Below are 21,041 nucleotides of genomic sequence, written 5' to 3' on the forward strand. Positions count from 1 at the left end.
GACATAATGAAATTCGACTGACCTTGGAATCCCACGGTGCAGCTTGCTGCACGAAAGCTTTGCAAGTCTGGGTTAGCTCCACAGGCTTGTTAAGCTTTTCAGAAATTTTGTGTGATCTGATGAGCCCTCCAGACTCTGCTTTTCCACAAATTCCCTGTGCCACCTTTGGAAAGTCATTCCCTCCCTCTGCACCTAGTGAAATGAAGTACCTCCTTCCCCAGCCTTGTCTTCTCCCATCAGAGAGGATCCTGTGTCCTGTTAAGGCTTGGAGTTTCACACCCCTCCAAAAACCTTGCTGCAGAGAATGCAAACACATGGCTTCCCCCAAAGCAAGGATCTCCCACTCCACCTGATCTCAGCAGCTGTGTTTCCCCTGAAGTTAGAGCTTCAGCCCCCAAATATCTCCTGACCTCTTCCCAGAGCCACTTGTCAACCGGGACTGTGGGACACGTCAGCATCCTGGGAGAGCAGCAGCCCCACTGCAGAACTTAGTGTGACCATACAGGTAGAGAAGAGCAGTTTCAAGACATTCAAGAAGCCTGGAGCCTGATCCCTATGGTTCTTGTTAGTCACTGCTTATGTCTAGCTCTGCAGGGCTGGGGGGGCAGATGGGGGGCTGCTACCTCCTCCCACCAGCCAGCCAGCTCCGGGGTTCCAGAATAGGCTGCATCTCCCCAGCCTTGGATGCCATCCAGAGAATCCTAAACCTGTGCACGCAGTATGGACAGCATGCACACAGGGACCAGCAGTGTCTCCAGCTTTTCACCTGGGGACAACCCTGGGGCCAGATGCCCCAGTGCCATGATGGTGCACAGCAGGGACTCCCTCCCCTGGTGGGACATAAGGAGTCCCTGCCTGTCCCCACGCAGTCCTGTACCCATGGCAGGCAGAGACATGCATATTCCCAATCCATTGTTTCCTGTGGCCCCGCTCCCTCACAGGTGGGGATGTGCATGGTTCCATAGCACCCACAGGTGAGGACACACGTGACCATCCTACCCTGTCCTCACACAAGACCCAGACCCTCCCAGCCCTCCATGCTGGCCCCAACCTTCCAGCACCTCCTGCAGGTGTGTGTCCCAAGCAGGCAGGGACACAAGCGGCCCTGGCCCCTTGGTCCCCCATGCGGATGAGGAGGTGTACCCCCATCTCACGCTGCGCGCTGTCCCCAGAGCACCCCGGCTCCCACGCAGATGGGAGCACACATGGCCTCATCCCCCCCGTCCACCAGCCGGGAAAGAAATGCGTGGCCCGTCCACTTCCACACGCACCCCCCCACACGACCCCAGCCCAGCTTGTCCCCCAAGCAGGAGACAGCGGCGGCGCGACCCGCAGCCCTCTCCACCAGCGACACCGCGCGCAGCCCGACTCCCGCAGGTAGCAGCGGCCCCGGCGCCGAGCCCCGCAGCGGGGAGGCAAGGGACGCGCGGGGCACCGACCCCCCAGACCACCAGCCCCGGTCGCGGCGGCCCCCGGCTGCGGCGCTCACCTGTACGGCGGGCCGGCGAGTGGGCAGCGCGGCGGGGCAGGGTGGCGCGGCGGGGCGGGCGCGGTAGCAGTAGCGGGGCGGGCCGGGCCGGCATTTACTCGGGGCTCCGCGCCCGCCGCTGCCTATAAGAACAGCGCGGTGCGGCCGATGCCGCCTGGGTCCCTCCGCAGGCAGGTAGGAAGGGGCTTCCCCCCCCCCCTCCCCTCCCCCCCTCCCCTCCCCCCCTCCCCCCCTCCCCTCCCCCCCTCCCCCCCTCCCCTCCCCTCCCCCCCCTCCCCTCCCCCCCTCCCCTCCCCTCCTCCCCCCCCTCCCCTCCCCCCCTCCCCCCCCTCCCCCCCCTCCCTCCCCCCCTCCCTCCCCCTCCCCCCCCCCTCCCTCCCCCTCCCCCCCCCTCCCTCCCCCCCCTCCCCTCCCCCCCTCCCCCCCCCCTCCCCTCCCTCCCCCCCCCCCTCCCTCCCCCCCCCCCTCCCCTCCCTCCCCTCCCCTCCCTCCCCCCCCCCCCCCCCCCCCGCAGCGCCCCGGGGAGCAGCCCTCCCGGCTTGGGGGGGCCCGGCTAGGGGAGGGTGGGGAGGACAGGAGAGGATAGGATGTATCCCCATGTTGCGTTAACCTGAAGGTTTTTCCTATCCCGATTTGACCCTTTCACAGGGGCTGGAAAATGCAAGAAGTCCGTCGTCACACACACCCCCGCCCCGAATTGCGGGTCTGATCACTCAGTTTCCAGGGGACAGGATTTCTCTTGTTTCAATGGGAAATACCGACCCGCAGCCCTGAGCAACCCCATCCAGGAGCGCTCTTGGCTCTGCGAGGGGGGGTGACTGGGCACTTCCAAAAGGTCCTTTCCAGCTCGATTCATTCCGGGGCAGGAAAATGGGGTCTGCTGTAAGGAGAAACTGCTGGGGTTTGGGCAAGCTTTCTACCTCCTTTGCCTTTCTCCCCTGCCAGTCCAAAATATTTTAAACAAAAGACAAGTTGACCACTTCTAAATTACTGATCCTTCCTTGAAGATGTCTCTAGTCTTTTCCCTCTCCATATACTGTGACAGAGGAAACAACAGGGGCTCTAGTGCCACAGCCTTGCTTCTGCATGGAGGGTGCTTTCCAAGGTGCAACGACTTCAGTTTCTCCTGCCCTGAGCTGCAGGCACCAGTTTTCCACTTCAAAGCTGAAAAAATGCCAAGGAGCTGGTCTTCTGCACAGGGTAATCAAGTGAGAAAGATGGGATGGACAGCGACAGAAAGAGTTGCTTCCCCTGGAAATTCTCTATAAAACTATCCCCAGGCACTGCAAAATGTAAAGGAAATGCAAACATCCCTTGATACTGTTTGAAAATTAAATTTAGATTTAACAGGGCAACATTTTCCACGTTATGTTCTGGGTCTGCAGTTGTTACGTATTGTTGACCTGTATTAAGCTGTGAAGAGCTGCGTTTCAGTGAATACAGACTTGGAAATCGTTCCTTCCCTCAATGTCTCTCATATGAGTTTGGGCAAAGATATAATAAAACTTGAGTTTGAGTGGAATTCAAGCAACCAAGATTTAACTTGACCCAGGTTAAACTGTTCATTTATCTCTTCTCTTACAGCTGCTCATACTGTTTTGTGGGCACACTTGCTGGGCTGGGGATCCCACAGCTGGACTTCAGTCTGACACTGTAGCACTGGGAATCCACCACAGCTGCTGCTTGCCAGGTAATCACAGCAGGAGTGGTGCTCTAGGGCTGCCCTTCCCTAGGTTTGGCTTTCCAGGGAAAAACAGCCACAGACAAGACCAGTAAGTACACAAGATAGCTCTGTTAGCCTGGAGCAGAGCATTGGGGCAAGGTCAGGCCTAGGTCAGTTGTAAAAACCCAGGGTCTGTTAAACTGCTGCAATGATCTGGGCTGCTGGACAGATAACTACTCTGAAACCAAACACTGCTTTATGGACTGAAAAGTGACTTCAGCTGTCCAGGTAAACTGTTTTATGATACTTACTGTAATCTCCACCTGATGCTGCTCATTACACTCAGTCTCATAATCGGAAGGCCCTGAGCTCGAGCCTTACACGGGGCACCCTCTGTTACAGCACAACCAAGCTATTAGCTGTAATAAGGCTTTTACTGTCGGTCAGATTCTACTGTCCCCCTGCTGTTTGTCCTTCCTCCAGAGGTCAGACCACCCCACTCCCCCTCCATCCAGCCACCTCTCCCACAGTCCTTGGAGATACTTAACTACTTAGTGAGAACAAGCTACACCTGCACAATATCCATGTCCATCAACCCACTGCCGCTGAGGCAAGCCCACAGCTGCATATTATCAATGTTAATTAACCCACTGGCTTCATTCCTCTACACCCACCCACTTCTAGGGATTTGGAACCCACTTTTTTGTGGCTGAATTGCTCTGGATTGGATCTTACCTAAAAATATGATTAACACTGTTTTCAGAAAATTAAAATAAAATCAACTCCTCCAGGCAGGGACAGAATAAAATTGTCTTTGGTCATGAGTCATATAAGCTCTGGCATTCTCTGACTTTAGACTTCCCAGGGTAGTTACATGCAGAGATGTTATTAAATAGGCAAAATAAAAGAACTAAGCATGTAATCAGTTTTTGTAGAAAAGATCTAACCCAGGAATGGGGGAAGCTCAGTAAGTGCTAGAACTAAAGTGTCAGAGGGGATTCAAAGCTGTTGAAGGGAATTACACGCTTCATTGTCTCATGTAAGTCAGTTTCCTTTAGCCTTGAGATGTGCTCCTGATGTTCGTGTGCCCCTTGGACCCGCATCCCAGCTCTAGGGGTTACTTCTGGCCCCTCTGGACCAAGCGCAGGATCAGTTCTCAGTGGTTCCTTGCCATTTTGGAAGTAGGCTGCATCTGTCAGTGGTGGCTCTGCTCATGGACTTGCTCTAGCCACACGCCACAAAGTGGAAAGCCCCAGCTGCATCTGCTGGAGGGAAAGTGTCAGCTCTGTCTAGGGAGGAGCTGCTCAACAGGTCTCTGTGCTTGGGCTGGTCCTCAGGCTGCAGCAGGACTGCAGCTTGTGGTTCCCTGCGCTGCCACAATTCCTCTGGGCTGGTGGAAGTCCTGCCCCAGGCACCTCCTCTCCTTCACCAAGGGCTTTTGGGTGGTGTGTTTGCTGGGGAGTTTTTCACCCTGCCTGTTCCCTTGCAGCATCATGTTTCCTTGTCCCTCTGGGGAGTTTCAAGGTGACCTCCGGCAGCTGGTTATTCCAGAGCTGAGCTGGAGCTGAGCACCATAGGCTTGAGGGAGCCAGGCAGGACATTCATTGCAGGCAGGGACCCACTGTGACCGCCTCTCTCCCACAGGCTCCTGGAGGTACAGGATGACTGTCTTTGATGGCAGCTACCCCTTCTACCCACAGCAGAGGAAGGCCTTCGTGTTTGACATCAGCGCCATCATAGTGATTGTGGTCTTCCTAACGTTCGCTTGCAGCTTCCTGCTTATCATCCCGGGCATCCGTGGACGGGCGGTGGGTGTGTGACCCCTCTCCCTGGGGATAAGCATCTGCCCTCCCCCCATGCTTTGGATGCTGAGGCACTCCTGGCTGGTTCAGGGTGAGGCAGGACAGCTGGGGCTGTTCCTCCCTGCCTGATGTCCCACCTCTTTCCCCGCAGAGGCTATATTGGATTCTCAGAGTTCTCCTCAGTCTCCTCATAGGAGTGGTGATCATCGGTAAGTGCTGCACAGCCCTCTGAGGGTGGGTCCGGGGGCAGGATTAAACCCTGGGGTAGGGTCCGCTTCTGGGAAATGCGAGCTGGTGATCACAGCTGTGGCCTGGTGGAGGCTGGTTGCAGGGTCTATCCTACCCCAGCTCTGCTCTGCAAAGCAGTCACACAGCCTCTCTGAAGGGCTTTCCCATCCCTGGCACGGGCAATGAGAGCCCCTGGAGGTGCCCGTTGTCATTTCTGAATCAAGAGGGAGCTTTGCTGGCAGTAGCTGCACCAGGTCAGACAGCCCCAGCTCTGGTGGGCTGCACAGCCCTGTGTTCCTCTGACCATGTATGTGAGCCGGCACAGGCAGGACACAGGAACAACCCAAAACCACAGATGAAATGTGAAGAGTAAGTTTATTTTTGTTATCTCATGAACCGGGGGATCCCCAAAGCGGCACCTGGGCAGAGGCACACAAGTGGGGACACAGGCACGGCTGAGCTCAGTCCATGCTAGAGCATCGCTGAACCTGCTGTTTTCCTGCCTCAGGGATTCACGAAGGCACAGTTTACCACCGTGCTTGGATCTTTCCCATAGCAGGGCAGGAATCTCAAGCATGCTTGATTGGGTGCCTCTGAGTCTATCACAGGGCTATGTTATTTAACCACAGACATTCTACTTGTCACAGGTAGAACACAAGTTAGCACAAGGCTAAACAATTAGCTGCAGTGACCTGAATGTGTTTACAATCATCCTTGCCAATCTTCCATTATTTTCTCACACCTGCAAGCCCTCCCAAGATGCCCGCTGCTGAGGGAGCATGGCTGAACAGTTCAAAGTGTGGCCAGGCACATTTGGAGAAGGAGAGGAGCCTTGTGGTGATGTGGAGAGAGCAGGTCAAAACAAAACACAGACAGGGCAGAGGCTGGGACCAGGGGGTAAAGACCTTCCAAGGAGCAAGGCAGGAGGAAATGGAGGGGATTTGATTTAGCAGAAGCCAGGGAATCTTCTGTAATAAATAGGACTGGTGGTGGGAACTAGGCTGTGGGATTTCCAACTCTGACAGGGCAACAGGATGTGTAAGAGAAAGGTGTACTGAGGGGACAGAAGATGCCAGATGGGGAGAGAAACCAGCCCTGACCCTAAATCAAGAAAACTCTCCTGCTGTGAAGGACAGAGCAGATTACAAGACTGCTTGAAGAGGGATGATGAAGCACAACCTAAATGACGCAACCCCAATAGAACTAGATAGCCAGGCTGTGACCAGCTGTGGGGATCTGCTGGCCAACACATGGGCCAGTCCAGCATGCAGTGGCCACCCTCCACCTGGTGCTGGGAGATGCCACCAGAGCCACCTGGGAACATGGCGTCAGGCTGGAGGTGGCAGAGGGGTGGAGGTCAGGGCTTGCTCCACAGCCTTAACCAGCTCAGCCCTGGAGAGCCGTCCAGCGCCACACTCATTACAAGGATGCAGCCAGGTGCTGCTTGGGCACACAGGAGGAATTAGTTGTTTCAAAACCAGCATCAGGGTTTCCGTCTGGTGGCAGCAGGGCACATTCAACCCTGCAGCTAGAAAACATTCCTGCAGAGCTGCTACTGGATCAGTGCCTTCACAATTTGTTTCAGCAGCTGAACTTATTTTGGGGCAGGTTTTCTTGTTCAGCCTGAGATTAAATAATCACCTTCACTTTCAGATCATTTCAATACTGGAAAATTAAGACCACCACAAAGCAACAGTGTTTCAGAAAAGAGTACTTTGTTCCAAAAAAAATTATATACCAGAGATGCTTCAAATTTTTCTTTCCCCCCCCCCAGCTGAAATGGCTGTCGGAGCTGTGATAGCACTAGCCACCCCTCTCCACCACCTCCATATGACAGTGATCTTCACTAATCACTAAAAGTGTGATCTAGGGAGCTTAATATTTGGAATAAAACTCACTCCTGTTCCCGAGGTCGATGAAGAGGCTTAGTTTTGAGCCCTGTCCCCAAGGACTGTGGTGCTCGCCGTGGTGGGGAGCTTGTGAGGAAGTTCTGGAGAGGATGTTCAAGGAGGAATCAGGTCATGGGGCTCATCCCTGGGGATCCTAGCTCCACTGCTCCTGGATTAAGGGAGTGGATGCGCAGTGAAGGGAGGACATGAGCTCCACCAGCGTGTGGGAGCTGGTTGAGGCACATCCTGGTGGCTGAGTCAGCTCTCCTGCCCTCCTTACCCTCCCTTGCGGTGCCACGGTGTGAATGCTGCTGTTCATGGTCCCAGCCTTGAGCACAGCAAAGCCTGAGACCAGTCCCTCTTTAATCCCAGCTTTACTTTTCCTGGCAGTTGTCCAGTTCACAGGGGACTGGGAGACCGGCTGGGTAACAGCAAACACCTCCTACAAGTCCTTCAGCCATGCCCTGGTGAACGTGGATGTTGGGCTGCACATTGGCCTGGTGGGGGTGAATATCACACTCATGGGTGAGTCTGATGTCCCCTCTAGAGCAGCCATGGCCCCAGGAGGTCTCCAAGTGCTCTGTGGGTGGCCATGGTCTGTGTGGGTGTTCCTGGGACCCTGCTGTCCCTGGGGTGCCTCTGCACCTGGCTGGCAGCACACAGGCTGCTGGGACACAGTGGGACCTCAGTCTTCTCCCTCCGGCAGGAAACCCGGTGAATCAGGTCAATGAGACCATCAGCTACAATGAGCACTTTGCTTGGAGCTTTGATGCAGACTATGACCACAGCTACAGCAAAGGGCTGGAGAGGGGGCTGCCCAGCCCCATCCTCTATGTGGCAGAGAAGTTCACCACACAAAGCCCCTGCAACATGCACAGGCAGTACCGCATCTCCAGCCACTATGCATCAGCCACTCTCTGGTGAGTCTTTCTCTGCTTGTGCAGGCAGGGGAGATGCAAGGATGTGGGAAGGGCTCTGCTGCCCTGTCCCTAGTACTCCAAGATGAATGGTGATCGCGTGCTGCCAGGAGGAAAGTTCTGTGCATGGAGGGGCCTCTGCAAGGTCTGAGGTCAAACCGGTGGCCATGTAGGCACTTTGGGGTGAGCAGATAGGAGGTTCTGGTTCTCTCTGCTGGTCAGCTCCACCAGGGCTGGGCACAGGAGAGAGGAACGTGGTGCAGATCCTTGCCATAGTGTCATGATGATGGCAGGGGTCCACCCCCATGGAGTCAGAGCTGCTGTCCTCAATGGCCCAGAGACACCCATGGGTGTGTGCAGAACTCTCTCATCCCTATCTGGGAGGGTATTTAGTGTCTGGGAGTGGGACCAGCTGAGGGAAAGCTGATGATGTTGTTATTACGGGGTCATATGGCTTGGTGGTGGACTTGGCAGTGCTAGGTTAATGGCTGGACTTGATTAGGTCTTTTCCAACCTGAATGATTCTATGATTCTTTAGTAGGATCTGCTGAGCAGCAACACGTTGCTGCTCACTTGAGCTGAGGGAGAGCTGGTCCCCAGCTGTCAGGAGATGGTCCCCTCTACCATGGGTTGTGGAGAGCAAAGACCATTGCAGTGCTGTTCCCCCTGCTCTGGGTTTGACAGCAGGGATGCAGGAACTAGGAAAGGGGCTTGGCAATGCCATGGAGTGAGAACTCCTGGCCCGTGGCTGAAGCATTCCCCCTGTCACCCAGCTCAGCCAAGTCCAGAGCTGCTGCCAATGACTTATGCCTGCTTTTCCAGTTATCCCAGTCCTGTGCCGCTCTCTGGGTTCTGCACTGCCCCACACATGGAAGGGCAGGGAGCTGAGATTGTCTAGATACACTGAGTGGGCTTTCATGGCCTCCTTGAGGCTGGTTCAGTCTGTGGGCTGAGCAATGGGAAGAGGAAATCTGGGCTTCTGCCTTCTGGATGTAGAGCGTAAACATTGCACATCTGCTTGCTCAGCCTGCAAAGCTAGGGATCACTCCAGCCTGCCCACAGAGCTGCTTGGCCTTGTGTGAGCCCATGTTCTTCCTCCCACATGGAAATCCTCACATAGAGCATCCTAGTCTGTGACACTTGCACAACTCATCTGTGGGTCTTCTCTTGCCTCCAGGGTGGCCTTTTGCACTTGGCTCATCTCAAATATGCTCTTTGCCATGCCCGTTCTAGTCTACGGAGGCTACATGCTCCTGGCCACAGCAGCCTTCATGATCTTTTCCTTGCTCTCGTTCTCCACTGCGAGGAATTCCCTGATGTGCCCGATCCAGTTTGGGACTGCAACCCTGCACATAGGCTATGGGGGATCTTTCTGGATCACGCTAGCAACTGGTAAGGGCACCAAGCTGCACCAGGACACGCCACCTTGTCCCTCTGGGTGTGCAAGAGTCCCAGTGCTTTCCCCTCAGAAATGGAGGTGAGAGAGCTTGGGGAGTGCAGCCCACCATAGCCCCAGCCTGTGCCTTGGCAAAGCAGATCCTGGCAGAGATGTGGAAAGGGCTGGCAGAAGAGGGGACACCATCCTCATCTCAGGGGTGATGAAGGGTTTTTTAGTCCCTGAGGTACAATAATGCAAGGAGAGATGGGGATCACTTGCCTGGGTTTTAAGATGCTCGGCACAGCAGCTGAAGCCACCTCATACATTATTAGAAGGCCATCTTCCATAAAAGAAGGTCTTGTCCCCTGGCAGGAGGCCATCAGAGGAGGTGGGTGGGAAGTGTGCTGGTGTTTACAGGAACGCTCTCAGAGAGCACTTTGTCTTCCAGGCTTGCTCTGTTTTGTGGCTGGGATCACTGTTGTCACAGTGCACTACTTCAACTTGGACCTGCTGAAAAATTTCTTTGAGCTCCATGAGGACAAATCAGAGGAGTACCAGGAAATGATTGAAGTGTATGTCAATCCTCATTTTGTGAGCAAAGGTTTGCCTCCATCTCAGCCCTCAAAACTCAACCCAAACAGTGTCTAGAAAGAAGTTACTCCCACTCCTTCCCTGAAGGTGGATCTGAAAGGGCAGAGCACAAACCCTTCTTGATGTCCCCAGAGAACCATTTCCCTATCCAACTGCCTTTGAAGAGTGCACAAGTCCATGTTGGGATGGGTACTTGCTGAGGAGTACCTTTGCAGGCTGTGTCTCCCTGACCATGCTCTCTGGAAAAGCGCAGGCTTTGCCGGGAGCTGGCAGGCTGCAACCACAGCAGCTCACAGCTCCAGCAACCTGAGCTGCACAGTCACCTGGGGATCTCTGCCACAGAGATGCCCTTCCTGCTCCATGCCCTGGCACAGCTTGCCACCCTGAGCCTCTGATGGCCAGTTCTCATGACAGAAACTGAGCTCACCTGTGAGATGTCCTATGGGGAGCACCTGCAACTCCAAAAGCCAGTGACTAAACCCGCTCATTTCTTTCCCAAGCACTGATGTTTAGTGTAGACCTTTAGGTGCACCTAGGAAAGCCAGGCACAGACCCAGGCTCAATCAGGCTAGGTGCTGCATGAGCTAGAGCAAAAAGACTGCACCAGCAATAAAGACTGACTAAACATGCAATGACATTTGCCGTGGGGGATGTGATGTGACTATTTTCACTTTCAGACTTGGGCTTTACTAGATAAGACTTCTACCCTGGATGGGCCAAAGAGATGCCACAAGAAAGGAAGCAGAGGGAAGAATGAAGTTACCCCCATCCAGCCAGAGCATGCTTGGGTGAGCTGAGCTCACCATGAAATGCAAGCCCTAGGCCAGGCTTTTGACCCAGCCAAGGTGAGAAATGAAGTACATTGAGTTGTGTTATTACAAACAAAACGTGGGCTCTGGCACCAAACCCACTGGCCTGATGAAGTCTCTACAGCCTGGCACAAGGAGATTGCCATACCTGAATGCTGGAGACGTGGGCAGCTTCAGTCCAATTAATTGTAAAGGACATAATTGCAGTATTTTGACTCTTCTTTCCAAGGCAAGACCCTCGCTATTAAGTTACTTCTTTCACATTATATTTATGTTGCACTAGTGTGATTTGTTATGCACAAGAATTATTATTTTCAATAAAACTTCACTAAAAACCTGTTCCTTTGAAACACTTTGGGCACTTTTGGGGGCTGGTTTCTTAAGAGGGGGCTGTGGGGCATAGCTGCAGGTGACTACTTGTGAGCCCCCAGCAACAGCACCTTTCCCATGGCAAGTTGCCCTGGCAGAGGTGGCCCCAAGGAAGGACAAGGCTCGCTGGCATATTTCAAGGTGAGCCATTGAGAAACCCTTGTCACTGGGAGCAGCACACTATAAGGATGTAGGACAGCTTCAGAAGGACTTTAACTAGTAGAGCAGCAGGACAAAAGCCATAAGATTAAACAAACAAAACTCCCTCAAAAAAAAGAAGATCCTTTCTTGAGTCTTGCATCCAGACATGCCAGGTCTGGAGGCATCACGGGAAGATGCTACAACCAACAACAAGTTATCAGGGCTGGTGTGGGACAGATCCCATGCCCCAAAAGCACAGGAGGCTGGGTTTTTACCATTCTTTCTGCCACCACATCTGGCAGTCTGCAGCCTCATCTCCTGCTTTTAGGCATGATTCCTCCCTCCAACAGTATTCTCACCAGAAGAAAAGCTTTGGCCTGTTCCATCAGACATACAGGGGCACAAACCTCAATAAACAAAACATAAAAAGAATTGATTGGTTTGAAGCACAGACACCAAATCTCTGCATGCCTTGCCCACTTCCTAGCAAGCACAGGACCGCCAGGATTTCTGCAGTGGACCCTGCATGGGGCCAACTGAGCAGTGGCAATGACATGATAGGGGACACAGAGACCCCTTCACACATTGTGTCTCATGCAGAAAAGGGGGTCAGGCCAGCAGGGGCTGGCTGTGTCATGGGGGCTGCCTGCAAGGAGGTCTGCAGGTGGAAGATTTCTTCCCTTGCCATTCACAGCGTGAATTCAGGAGGGGTGGCCTCAGGCTTTGCCCTGCCTGCACCCAGTGCCTTACAGCTGGGTGGCTGTCACCTCACAAAGCTCACCCAGGGGGACCATCAGCATGTCCTGCGCAGAGGAACTGGGCTCAGCTGGCAGGTAGGACTTGTCCCACACCTCCTCTTCTTCTCCCTTGCCCAGGTTAAATACAAGCTTCAGCTTCTCTGGCTGCACAGAGTTCAGGATGATGATGGCCAGCCCCAGCAGCAGACACAGTAGCCCTGCAACGCACAGCACGGGGAGACACATTAGCTCCTCTGCCCCGCTGTGTCACAGCCCCATTGAGATCCAGATCTGGTGCTGGAGGCCAACTGCTCATGGCACCACCTGGGAGGTCAAAGGAAGGTGTTATTTCCCTCTCCATATCTGCACTCTGGCATCAGTTTGGGCTCCCCCAGTACAAAAGAGAAGTCAATGAACTGGGGCAGATGGCCAAGAGAATTGGGGTTGGAGCCCACAATGTACAGGGAAAGGCTGGAGGAGCTGGGCTTGTTTAGCCTGAAAAATAGGAGTATTCAGGGGGCACCTAATTGTGGTCTTCTGCTACTGAGTAAGAGCCAGTCTCTTCTCAGAGGTGCACAGTTGTAACATGGGAAATTCCAATTTGATAAAAGGAAATAATTGCTGCCCATGAGTGGGACAGCTGTGCGGAAGGTCCTGAAAGGCAGAGGGGATCTCTAGCCATGGGGCCGTCCACCACCAGACTAAAGCAAGGTGTCTGTGGCTTTGAGGTTAGCCTTGCTTTGGGCAAGGGCTGGGAGAGAGACCCCCAAGCGTCCTTCCAGAGCACATCTTTCCCCAACTCTGCAATTCTTGACTTTCATGGAACTCCTCTGGACACACATCCCCCCAGATAACTTTGGCTGTTTGGATCTCCTGGCTGATCAGCTCTTTTTTCCCCCCAGTGCCAATGATGCTATCCTAAATTAATGTACATTGTTTAAAAAAATAAATATCATTTTCTGTGATAAGCCATAGAGACAGAAGGGATGAGGCCCTGTTGGGGCATCACTGAGCATCATCAGTGTGGGGATGGAGGCTGGTGTTTGCCCCAGGAGCAAACTCACCTGTTGCTAATGTCAGCCAAAAGGATCCACCATAGTCTGTTTTCAAGGAAGCTGGGCCAAACTGGATGGGGCACTTTGGGGTGCTCCTTGCAGTGAAGAAGAGCAGCGAGAAGAGCATCAGCACAGCAGTGAGCAGGAGCAGGTATCCACCATAGAGCAGGATGGGCATGGAGAACAACAGGATGGAAATGAGCCATGTGCAAAAGGCCAGCCTGCAAAGGACCGAGCAAAGCATCATGCTTGGAGCTTCTTCTCAAGGTCACCTCTCCACGTCCCAGTGGAGGGGTACAGCCCTGGGCAACCTGCTTTAGCTGGCCTTACTTGAGCAGGTGGGCTGGACAGGCTGATCTAAGGAGGTCCCTCCCATTGCAAATGATTCTGTAACTGCCTGAATGGTGGAGCTGTGGGACAAATCCCACAGCGGTGGAAAGGGATCTCCATGCCAGGGGACATTCAGTGTTGAACTTCATGAAGCCCCAGGCACCTTGATATGGCTTTGACATCAGCCTTGCTCTGGGCAGGGGCCTAGAGTAGAAACCTCTGGAGGTCCTGCAAATGAACTCTGTCTGACTCTTGTAGTCCTCCACAACTGGCTGCCCCCAGGCAGTTCCCACCTGTTCAAAGGGAGAATGACAACAAAGGAGACCTCTGGAGAACTGCATAACCAGCCATGCCCACATCTGACTCAGCAGCTTCAGTGAGCCCAGCTGCCTGCCCTGCCCTGTGTGCGGGGTTGGCTTTAGCTCACTGGGGAGGCAGGCCACACAAACTTTTCTGATTCCAAGAACAATAATGAAAAATAAGTTTACATCAATATCCCTGCCTTAAAATACTCCTTCTCAATAGTAGAAAAGTTTGGACAAGGCTAGTTATTTTTCCCAAAAATAAAAAATGGACATGTGGGCAGGGACCTGGAGCCTACATCCACAGGCAGAATTGCAAGACTCACTCTTGCCTGCACTGCGTTTCCAACGGCCTGAGACACGTGGGGATGCTCTGAGACTCCACCATCATAACATGCACAAGGCCTCTCAGCTTTACACGACAAGACAGACTCTGAGCACCTTCTTGACGGTCCCTCTTGCTCCCCACCAGCAGGTCTCATGCTCTCTTGGGCATGCAACAGGAACCCCCCCAGGTGGTCTTATCGGGGCTCTGCATCTTGCTTGGGAGAGGACTTTGCACCAGAAGCCCCACACAGCTGCATCTGCTTTTCTTTAAATGAAGAATCATTTTTCACCAACTGCAATTTTGCAGATCAGGGCAGAGGACACTGAAAAGGACTCAGGGGAGATGGGCAGGCTGGGAAGCATCAACATCCCTGGTTCTGCAGAAGGGCAGGTGCCAGAGACCAGCCAAGGCTTTGGCACAGTCTTAGAATGAAGAGGTGGCTCCACCAAGCTCCCTCTGCTCTATCTGGTTCTTTCCATCTCCCTGCTGAGTAGAGATAGGGCTGACCTTTTGCTCTAACTTACCACAACACGAGGGATGCGTAGTGGCCAGAGGTGTGGTATGGCCTGTGCATGTTGCAGGGGCTTTGCGTGGTGAACTTCTCTGCCACGTAGAGGATGGGGCTGGGCAGCCCCCTCTCCAGCCCTTTGCTGTAGCTGTGGTCATAGTCTGCATCAAAGCTCCAAGCAAAGTGCTCATTGTAGCTGATGGTCTCATTGACCTGATTCACTGGGTTTCCTGCCAAATGATGAAGATTAAGGACCTTTCTCAGCCTTGGAGGCAGCTCCAATACTTCCTGATGCGGGGACACGAGGGCCCACAGCCCCAGTACTCAGGTGTACAGCTGCCAAACTCATACACCATCTCCTGTTGTGATATGCACTCACCCACCAGTGTGATATTCACCCCCGCCAGGCCAATGTGCAGCCCAACATCCACATTCACCAGGGCATGGCTGAAGGACTTGTAGGAGGTGTTCGCTGTCACCCAGCCAGTCTCCCAGTCCCTGGTGAACTGTATGGCTGTGAAGACTTCAAAGGTTAGTCATAGCCTGGCAGCAAGACATTTAGAGCTGAAAGCACCTGCCACAATAGTTACTGTGGCCTGAGCACCATCTACCCTCTCCCAACAGCAAGGCCTGGGTTGTGAGCCCCAAGGAGCAGAAGCCTTGCATGCCTTTCCCCAACACAAACCCTGACAGCCCTGTGGCATACAAAGACACAGACCCCAAGTGAGATCACTTACTGCATACATAAGTGCTGGTTATATACAATCACTTATCCACCCACATTCTGCCCCAGAATGTGCCTACAAGCAGCAAAGTACCTTTGTAGCCAGTTCAAACCCCACCAAACCACTTACCCCCTCCATACCCCTCTAAGAAGGTCTCTTCTTCCCCAATACTTAAGCTTGTGGGAGGCCTTGGGCACACCCCTCATTGCAGGCAGGTGTGCATGGAACTGATGTGCAGGTGAGCTCAGAGAGCCACGTTTAGTGTTAGTTGTTTCCTCACTACATTTTAAGGTACAATTACTCTGCAGCCTGGCACCCAGACTATGAACAAAGCCTTCTCAGAAAGGGCCCTTACACAGCCCCACTCAGGTTGTTTTCTTCCCAGACCCATCCCAGTCCCTAGCCCTAGAGACAATGGGGCTGATGTGTGGGCACTGTCCGGGCACTGGTCCCCATCTAAGCATCTGCCAATTTGTCTGAGTCTCCTAGGAGTTGGCAGTGGGCTTTCGGCGACTGCCCTGGAGGTAGTCTGCACATACAACCACCAGTCTTCAAAGAGGAGACAGATGGGTGCTTGCATCTCCCACCACTTGCTGGAGTCTGGTCCCAGACAGATAGGTGTTTGTCTTCCCCATAAATCCATCCTGTGGGCTGGACTTGATGCTCACTGCTCTGTTCACCCTCACCTGTCTTGCTCCTCCATTCCCTGTGTTTTGGGCATCCTTGAGCTTCCCCCCCAGGACCCCGGTACTCACTGATGATCACGGCTCCCACAAAGAGGCCCATCACTACCCACAGGAACCAGAAGAGCCGCTGCAAGGGGTTAGCAGAGGCAGGGAACAGGTCTTAGTCAGATTTTGACAGTGGGGACCTCAGCAGCAAGCATGTCATTTAGAAATGCCAGCTGGTGAGAAACGGGCCTGTCCTTCCCCCGGGGAGTCACGCCATGGGTCTGGGGGTGGGTGGCACAGGGGGAACATGTGTCTGGGGCATCCCTGCAGTGGAGTGGGATACAGAGCAGGGAAATCTGGGCACCCCAAGAAGATTAGAACAGCCCATTTGGAAAAGCTGTGGCATCCCCTTTCTGGGAAGGAGGATGGAGACACTCCTTTAATAGTCCTGAGCTGGGATTTCCACATTTGTTCAAACCTCACGTGTTTGGACTTGGACATGTTGGCAGCTGGCCACAGCTGGAGACAAAAGCAGCCAGGGGTTCACAGTGTGTCCCCTGGGGGGGAGACGCCTCTTGGCCAGCCCCTCTGCAAAGCCAAGCACGCAACAGACATGAGAGTGGTGGGATGGCAGCAGGGTTTGTTGGCCACACAAGCCCCATGAGCCATGCTGGGGCATGCACAGTGCACACTTCCTTCTGCTACTGGGGTTTCAGGGAAGGTGGAGCGAGGTCTTTGAGCCTCGCCCTGTTTTTCCACTCCTGTGAAATGACTTGGGCTTGCTTACAGAGAAACTGAGCCAAGCTCAAATCTGGGCATCTTGTAAATTTGGGATGGTGGATTTTGGTGTCTCCAGCACAGGGGTACACGCTGGCTGGGCTCTCAGAGCCCTGGCCAGGAACCTGTGGGCATGCTTGCTCCACAGTCTTTGAGGCTGGGAAAGAGGAGGCACATGGGATGCACAGGGCAGGGACCAGAAGGCTGAGCTCCCCCTGCCCCTCCACTTACCTCTCTGCCCCGGATCCCCGGCAGGATGATGATGAAAGTGGCCAACGTGGAGAGGAAGATGGAGATGATGACAGCCTGGGTGGTGTCGAAGGGGAAGCACGCATTGGTGCCAGGGTAGAAGGGGAAGGAGCCATTCCACAGTGTCATCCTGCTGTCTGGGAGGGCTGGAGATCAGCACCCAGAGAGACATCGGGGAGAAAATGACCTCCAGAATTCCACCCCATCCAGCCTTCTCCACAGAGCCACCTCCTGCCCGTTTGCCAGCATGCTGCTTGTCCCAGGCATGGCTATGTGTGCATCCCCAGTGCCCATGTACACTGCAGGCCTGCAGTGGGGTGTATGCTCAGGCATCTCCCATGGGAACCTTCCATCTCCCCCGGGTACATCCCAAAGCAAAGCAGGTTTGGAGTCACGGAGGCATCTGCTGCAATGCTCAGATTGTCCCCAAGATGGGACAGCATGACATAAAGACATCGCTGGGCCTCTCATTCCCCTCTTCTGCCTGTTTTCAACCCCTGGTCTCTTGCATGTGGTCCCACCCTCCCCAGTTCAGCTCTTGATCCAACAGCCTGGCTCCTGCTTGCAGGCATTGTGCTTGGGGTGCTCAGCGAGTCATTGCACAAGCGCAGGCTGCGCCCCACCGGGCTGCTCCTCGCTAAGCCACGGACAGGGGGACTCCTCATGGCCTGAGGAATAGCCCAGAGGGGCAGGGAAACCACCTCTCCCTGGCAGCAGGGTGCCAGTCACCACCTGCCCACCTTCGGCCCAGAGCCCAGCTGGAGGCAACGGTGTGGCACAGGGGATGGGATGCTGCTCATGAAGCCAGCTGTGTTCTTTGCCACGGCACTTGGCCAACACACCTCCCTGCTAGGAGAGGGGTGCTCAGCACCCCCTGGGAGTGGGGACTGTCCCAGCAGCGGCTGCAGAAACACCTGTGCCCCCTTCCCTGCACCAAGCCTACCTCTGCCATGGGCGATCCCAAGGGTTGGCGGCTGCACAAAGGAAGCTGCAGTGTGCTCCGGGGTGCTGCTGCCTGCCAGCACTGCCTCCCTGCCCGTGCTGGCTGCCTGCCTGTGCTGCCTGCCAGGGCTGTGGGTAAGAAGCCAGCTCAGTGTGTCACGGCTGTGTTTCTCACAGCCTTTTTTACTGTGCCCGCCTCCAGAAGTGGCTGGATCGTGCCCCCTCTGGCACTCCTCCAGAAGTCCTACAGACACCTTGAGGTGTTTTCCCCTCTCTTTTTAATTTTCTGGGTATTTCTTCAGGCAGTAAAGGCATGTAGTTCATCAGACAGTTTCCAAGGAACAGGTCTGGGGACTCATTAGTGCTCTCCAGGGGCTCGCAGCCTTGTGCTCAGGGTGCTGCACCACCCCACCCCCACCCTCCCTTCCATCAGCACCCTGCCCTCACATGGGCAGCCCTCTTCTATTGGGCAGCTTCTGCCTCACTGGTCTGCAAGCGATGGTCAGGGAGATTAGGGGTGAGTCACCCCATCCAGGTCGCCTGAGGGAGGTGGGGCCGAGGAGGGCAGCACCCACCACCTCTTGCACAAGCAAGCAGCCACGAAACGTTGAAATGTTGGATCAGCCACCATCTCTCACAGTGCCAGGAACCAAGGCGGGCAAGGCATGGGGACATGCCTGGGCAGGGACACAGTTTTGGGGATGGCCCAGGAGCCCCAGGAGAGCTCCCTTCACTCAGAAGATTTCTGCCTGATCCATCAGTGCCAGTGGGATAGACATGGTGTCTGTGTCACCCTGCCCCATTGGCTGTCCCCATCGCCCCTCTGTACCAGCCCCCGGCATGGAGGATGCTGCACCTGGGGTCAGGCTGGAGTTTTGTGGCAATGGAGCCCATCTAGCATCCCATCCCAGCACTTGGATGCAGCCCAGGATTCTTTGCAACAGCTGAATCACCCATGATGGAGCAGTTTGAAAGGAGGGACAGGAAGAAGGATGGAGGGATCCCCTCTGGCCAGTTTCCACCCAGCATAGCCAAGAGACTCATGGTGCTGTGGCCACAGTTTGGCTCTAAATACATTTGCAAGAATGATCTATTTTTCCAACTCTGCTTAGAAATTACTTAAAGATTTTGAGAGAAGGGGAAGGTGTTGCTGCACACTACACTGCCCAGCGAGCTGGGTTTCATATCTCATGATGGGAGATAGCTCAGGGTCAACTGAGAGGACTGCCAGGAGATGGAGGTGGAGGCAGAACTCAGCAATAGCAACCCATCATCCTAGTAGGAACTGAAACAGGAGGGTTTTCAGCCACACTTCGAGGAAGTCCTCATCCAGAAACTGTGCTGAATGTTCAGCCCGCTGCTCCTTCCAAGAGCCATTGTGTAGGAGAGGAAGAAGTGTCATATGGCCTGGACCTTCAGAGGCATACACCAGGAAGAGCACTTTACTTGTGGCTGCTTGATCGTCTTTGCTCCCAGCCTCAAACACGCGTTCAGCTCCTGCCAGTGCTGTCGCAGGTTTCCATGTGCTCTCAGAGACCCAGGGAACAGAAACCCAGCTGCCCTGTTGCCCTCCTGAACATCTCCATCCCGCCCAGAGACCCCATGTTTGACCCCGTGGGCACTGAGACCAGTGCCTGCGACAGAAAAGGGGACCCCCTGATGTGGGGCTGGGGAGGGAGCCGGTCCCTGTTCCTTCCCAAGCATCATGTCCCTTGCTGGGATTGCCCAGCCCAGATGAGGGGCTGCAGGTCCAGCCCTTCTTTCCTGTTTCACAGACCCCAAGTGCCCCTTCCAGGCTGCCCTGATTCCAGTGTTGCAGCTCTGTGGAGCAGAGGGATAAGAGGAGGGAGTGTGGGAGGGTCTGAGTGGGTACCCTGATGCCCTGGGGGAATGGAGGAGAGGAGGTGGCATCACCTCCCCTCTTGCATCTATGTTAGAGATTTTGCCTCTCCACTAAAGAGCAAGTGGGGTTGCCAGGTCCCAGATTGCCTCTCCAGACTCATCCCTGAGGGCCCCCCAACAGAGCTCTGCTGCCCCAGGATGAGCGTCAGGAAGTGCATTAGCCTTTGGGACACATCTCATCAGGGGTTTTACTGTCCCAGCTTGGGAAACCCTGTCCCCGCAGATAACAGCCTTTCCTGACAGTCTGACGTAGCTGTCAGCCAGTTAAGCTTTTCCAGGCTTTGCTCAGGCTTGTTAATGATGCATTGCATGGTAATTAGCACTTTTGTCCCAGGCTGCAACTCAGAGAGAAGGTTTCTCTTGTAACCCCTGTTGTTAGAGGCCTAATTAAAGTGATACACAGTTTTCCATGGAGCTCCTGTGTCAAGTGTCGCCCTGCCAGCCTTGAAATTAATGCAGAGAGCAATGCTACCTCATCTCGGACTGCACTGCAGGTCTGGGTCTGAGCACACGCAAGCACTCTGCACCCTGTATCCTGGCTGTGGGTGGAAGATCATCTGAATAGCTGGTCCTTCTATCCAGGCAAAAGTGCCAATAGCACATGGTGTAATAAGAAATTGTGCATCTGTCTGAAAAGTAGTGGAAAGACCCAAGGGCTGCTTCACAGCATGTGGGCAGAAATATTATGATACATTACAACCAACTTCTTGCTTAATATTAAAAAAAAATTCCAAAGTCATGGTAGTCTGCAAGCAGAGATGGGGTTGCCTTAGCTTATGTGCAACAGTTCAATCCAGCTGGAACTAGTGCAGATTTTTGTAGGGCTTGTGGAACAACCTTCCAACTGTTTTTGACCTTGCAAGAGAACCTCTTGCTGTCCCAGAGCCCTCCAAGGACCTCTTAAAAACTCAGAGTACCTCCACTTGGACTTGGACCACCTCCTGCTGGGGATGAGCTTGCAGACCTTGGAGCAGGAGGATGAACATTGTGGTGGAAGATATCCAAAGCAGATCTGAGGTTGGCTGGGTCTCCCGTGCATGTTACCAGCTTTGACTGTCACAAGGACTTGTGGGCTGAGGTGCAGAGCTCTTCCCACCCAGTGGTTCTGTCCTACCAAGCATCACCTCGGTATAGTGCCTTGCAGTTGGTGACAATCCTGCTGTAAGAGCTTGAACTAGAGACCTTCAGAGGTACTCCCACTAGCATTTATACAAATCTGGTGGTGCTGTTCCTCCTACC

The 21,041-nt window shown here is 54.2% G+C and overlaps 2 protein-coding genes across 2 annotated transcripts; one reads left to right on the forward strand and one right to left on the reverse strand.

The window, feature by feature from the left end:
- The first annotated feature begins 1,578 nt into the window (after window positions 1-1,578).
- Window positions 1,579-11,105, forward strand: LOC101914853 (dual oxidase maturation factor 1). Its single transcript, XM_055793790.1, has 8 exons — window positions 1,579-1,663; window positions 3,074-3,179; window positions 4,797-4,960; window positions 5,106-5,163; window positions 7,462-7,596; window positions 7,778-7,991; window positions 9,166-9,380; window positions 9,815-11,105. The coding sequence occupies exons 1-8, from the start codon at window positions 1,637-1,639 to the stop codon at window positions 10,012-10,014; spliced, it is 1,119 nt and encodes a 372-aa protein (XP_055649765.1). The 5' UTR covers window positions 1,579-1,636; the 3' UTR covers window positions 10,015-11,105.
- A 917-nt stretch (window positions 11,106-12,022) lies between these two features.
- Window positions 12,023-17,109, reverse strand: LOC101924596 (dual oxidase maturation factor 1). Its single transcript, XM_005232592.2, has 6 exons — window positions 16,941-17,109; window positions 16,017-16,074; window positions 14,916-15,050; window positions 14,553-14,766; window positions 13,078-13,289; window positions 12,023-12,231 (listed from the first exon to the last, which is right to left on the reverse strand). The coding sequence occupies exons 1-6, from the start codon at window positions 17,085-17,087 to the stop codon at window positions 12,023-12,025; spliced, it is 975 nt and encodes a 324-aa protein (XP_005232649.2). The 5' UTR covers window positions 17,088-17,109.
- Window positions 17,110-21,041: the final 3,932 nt, after the last annotated feature.

Source organism: Falco peregrinus, chromosome 1 (genome assembly GCF_023634155.1).
Source record: "Falco peregrinus isolate bFalPer1 chromosome 1, bFalPer1.pri, whole genome shotgun sequence".
Lineage (NCBI taxonomy): Eukaryota > Metazoa > Chordata > Aves > Falconiformes > Falconidae > Falco > Falco peregrinus.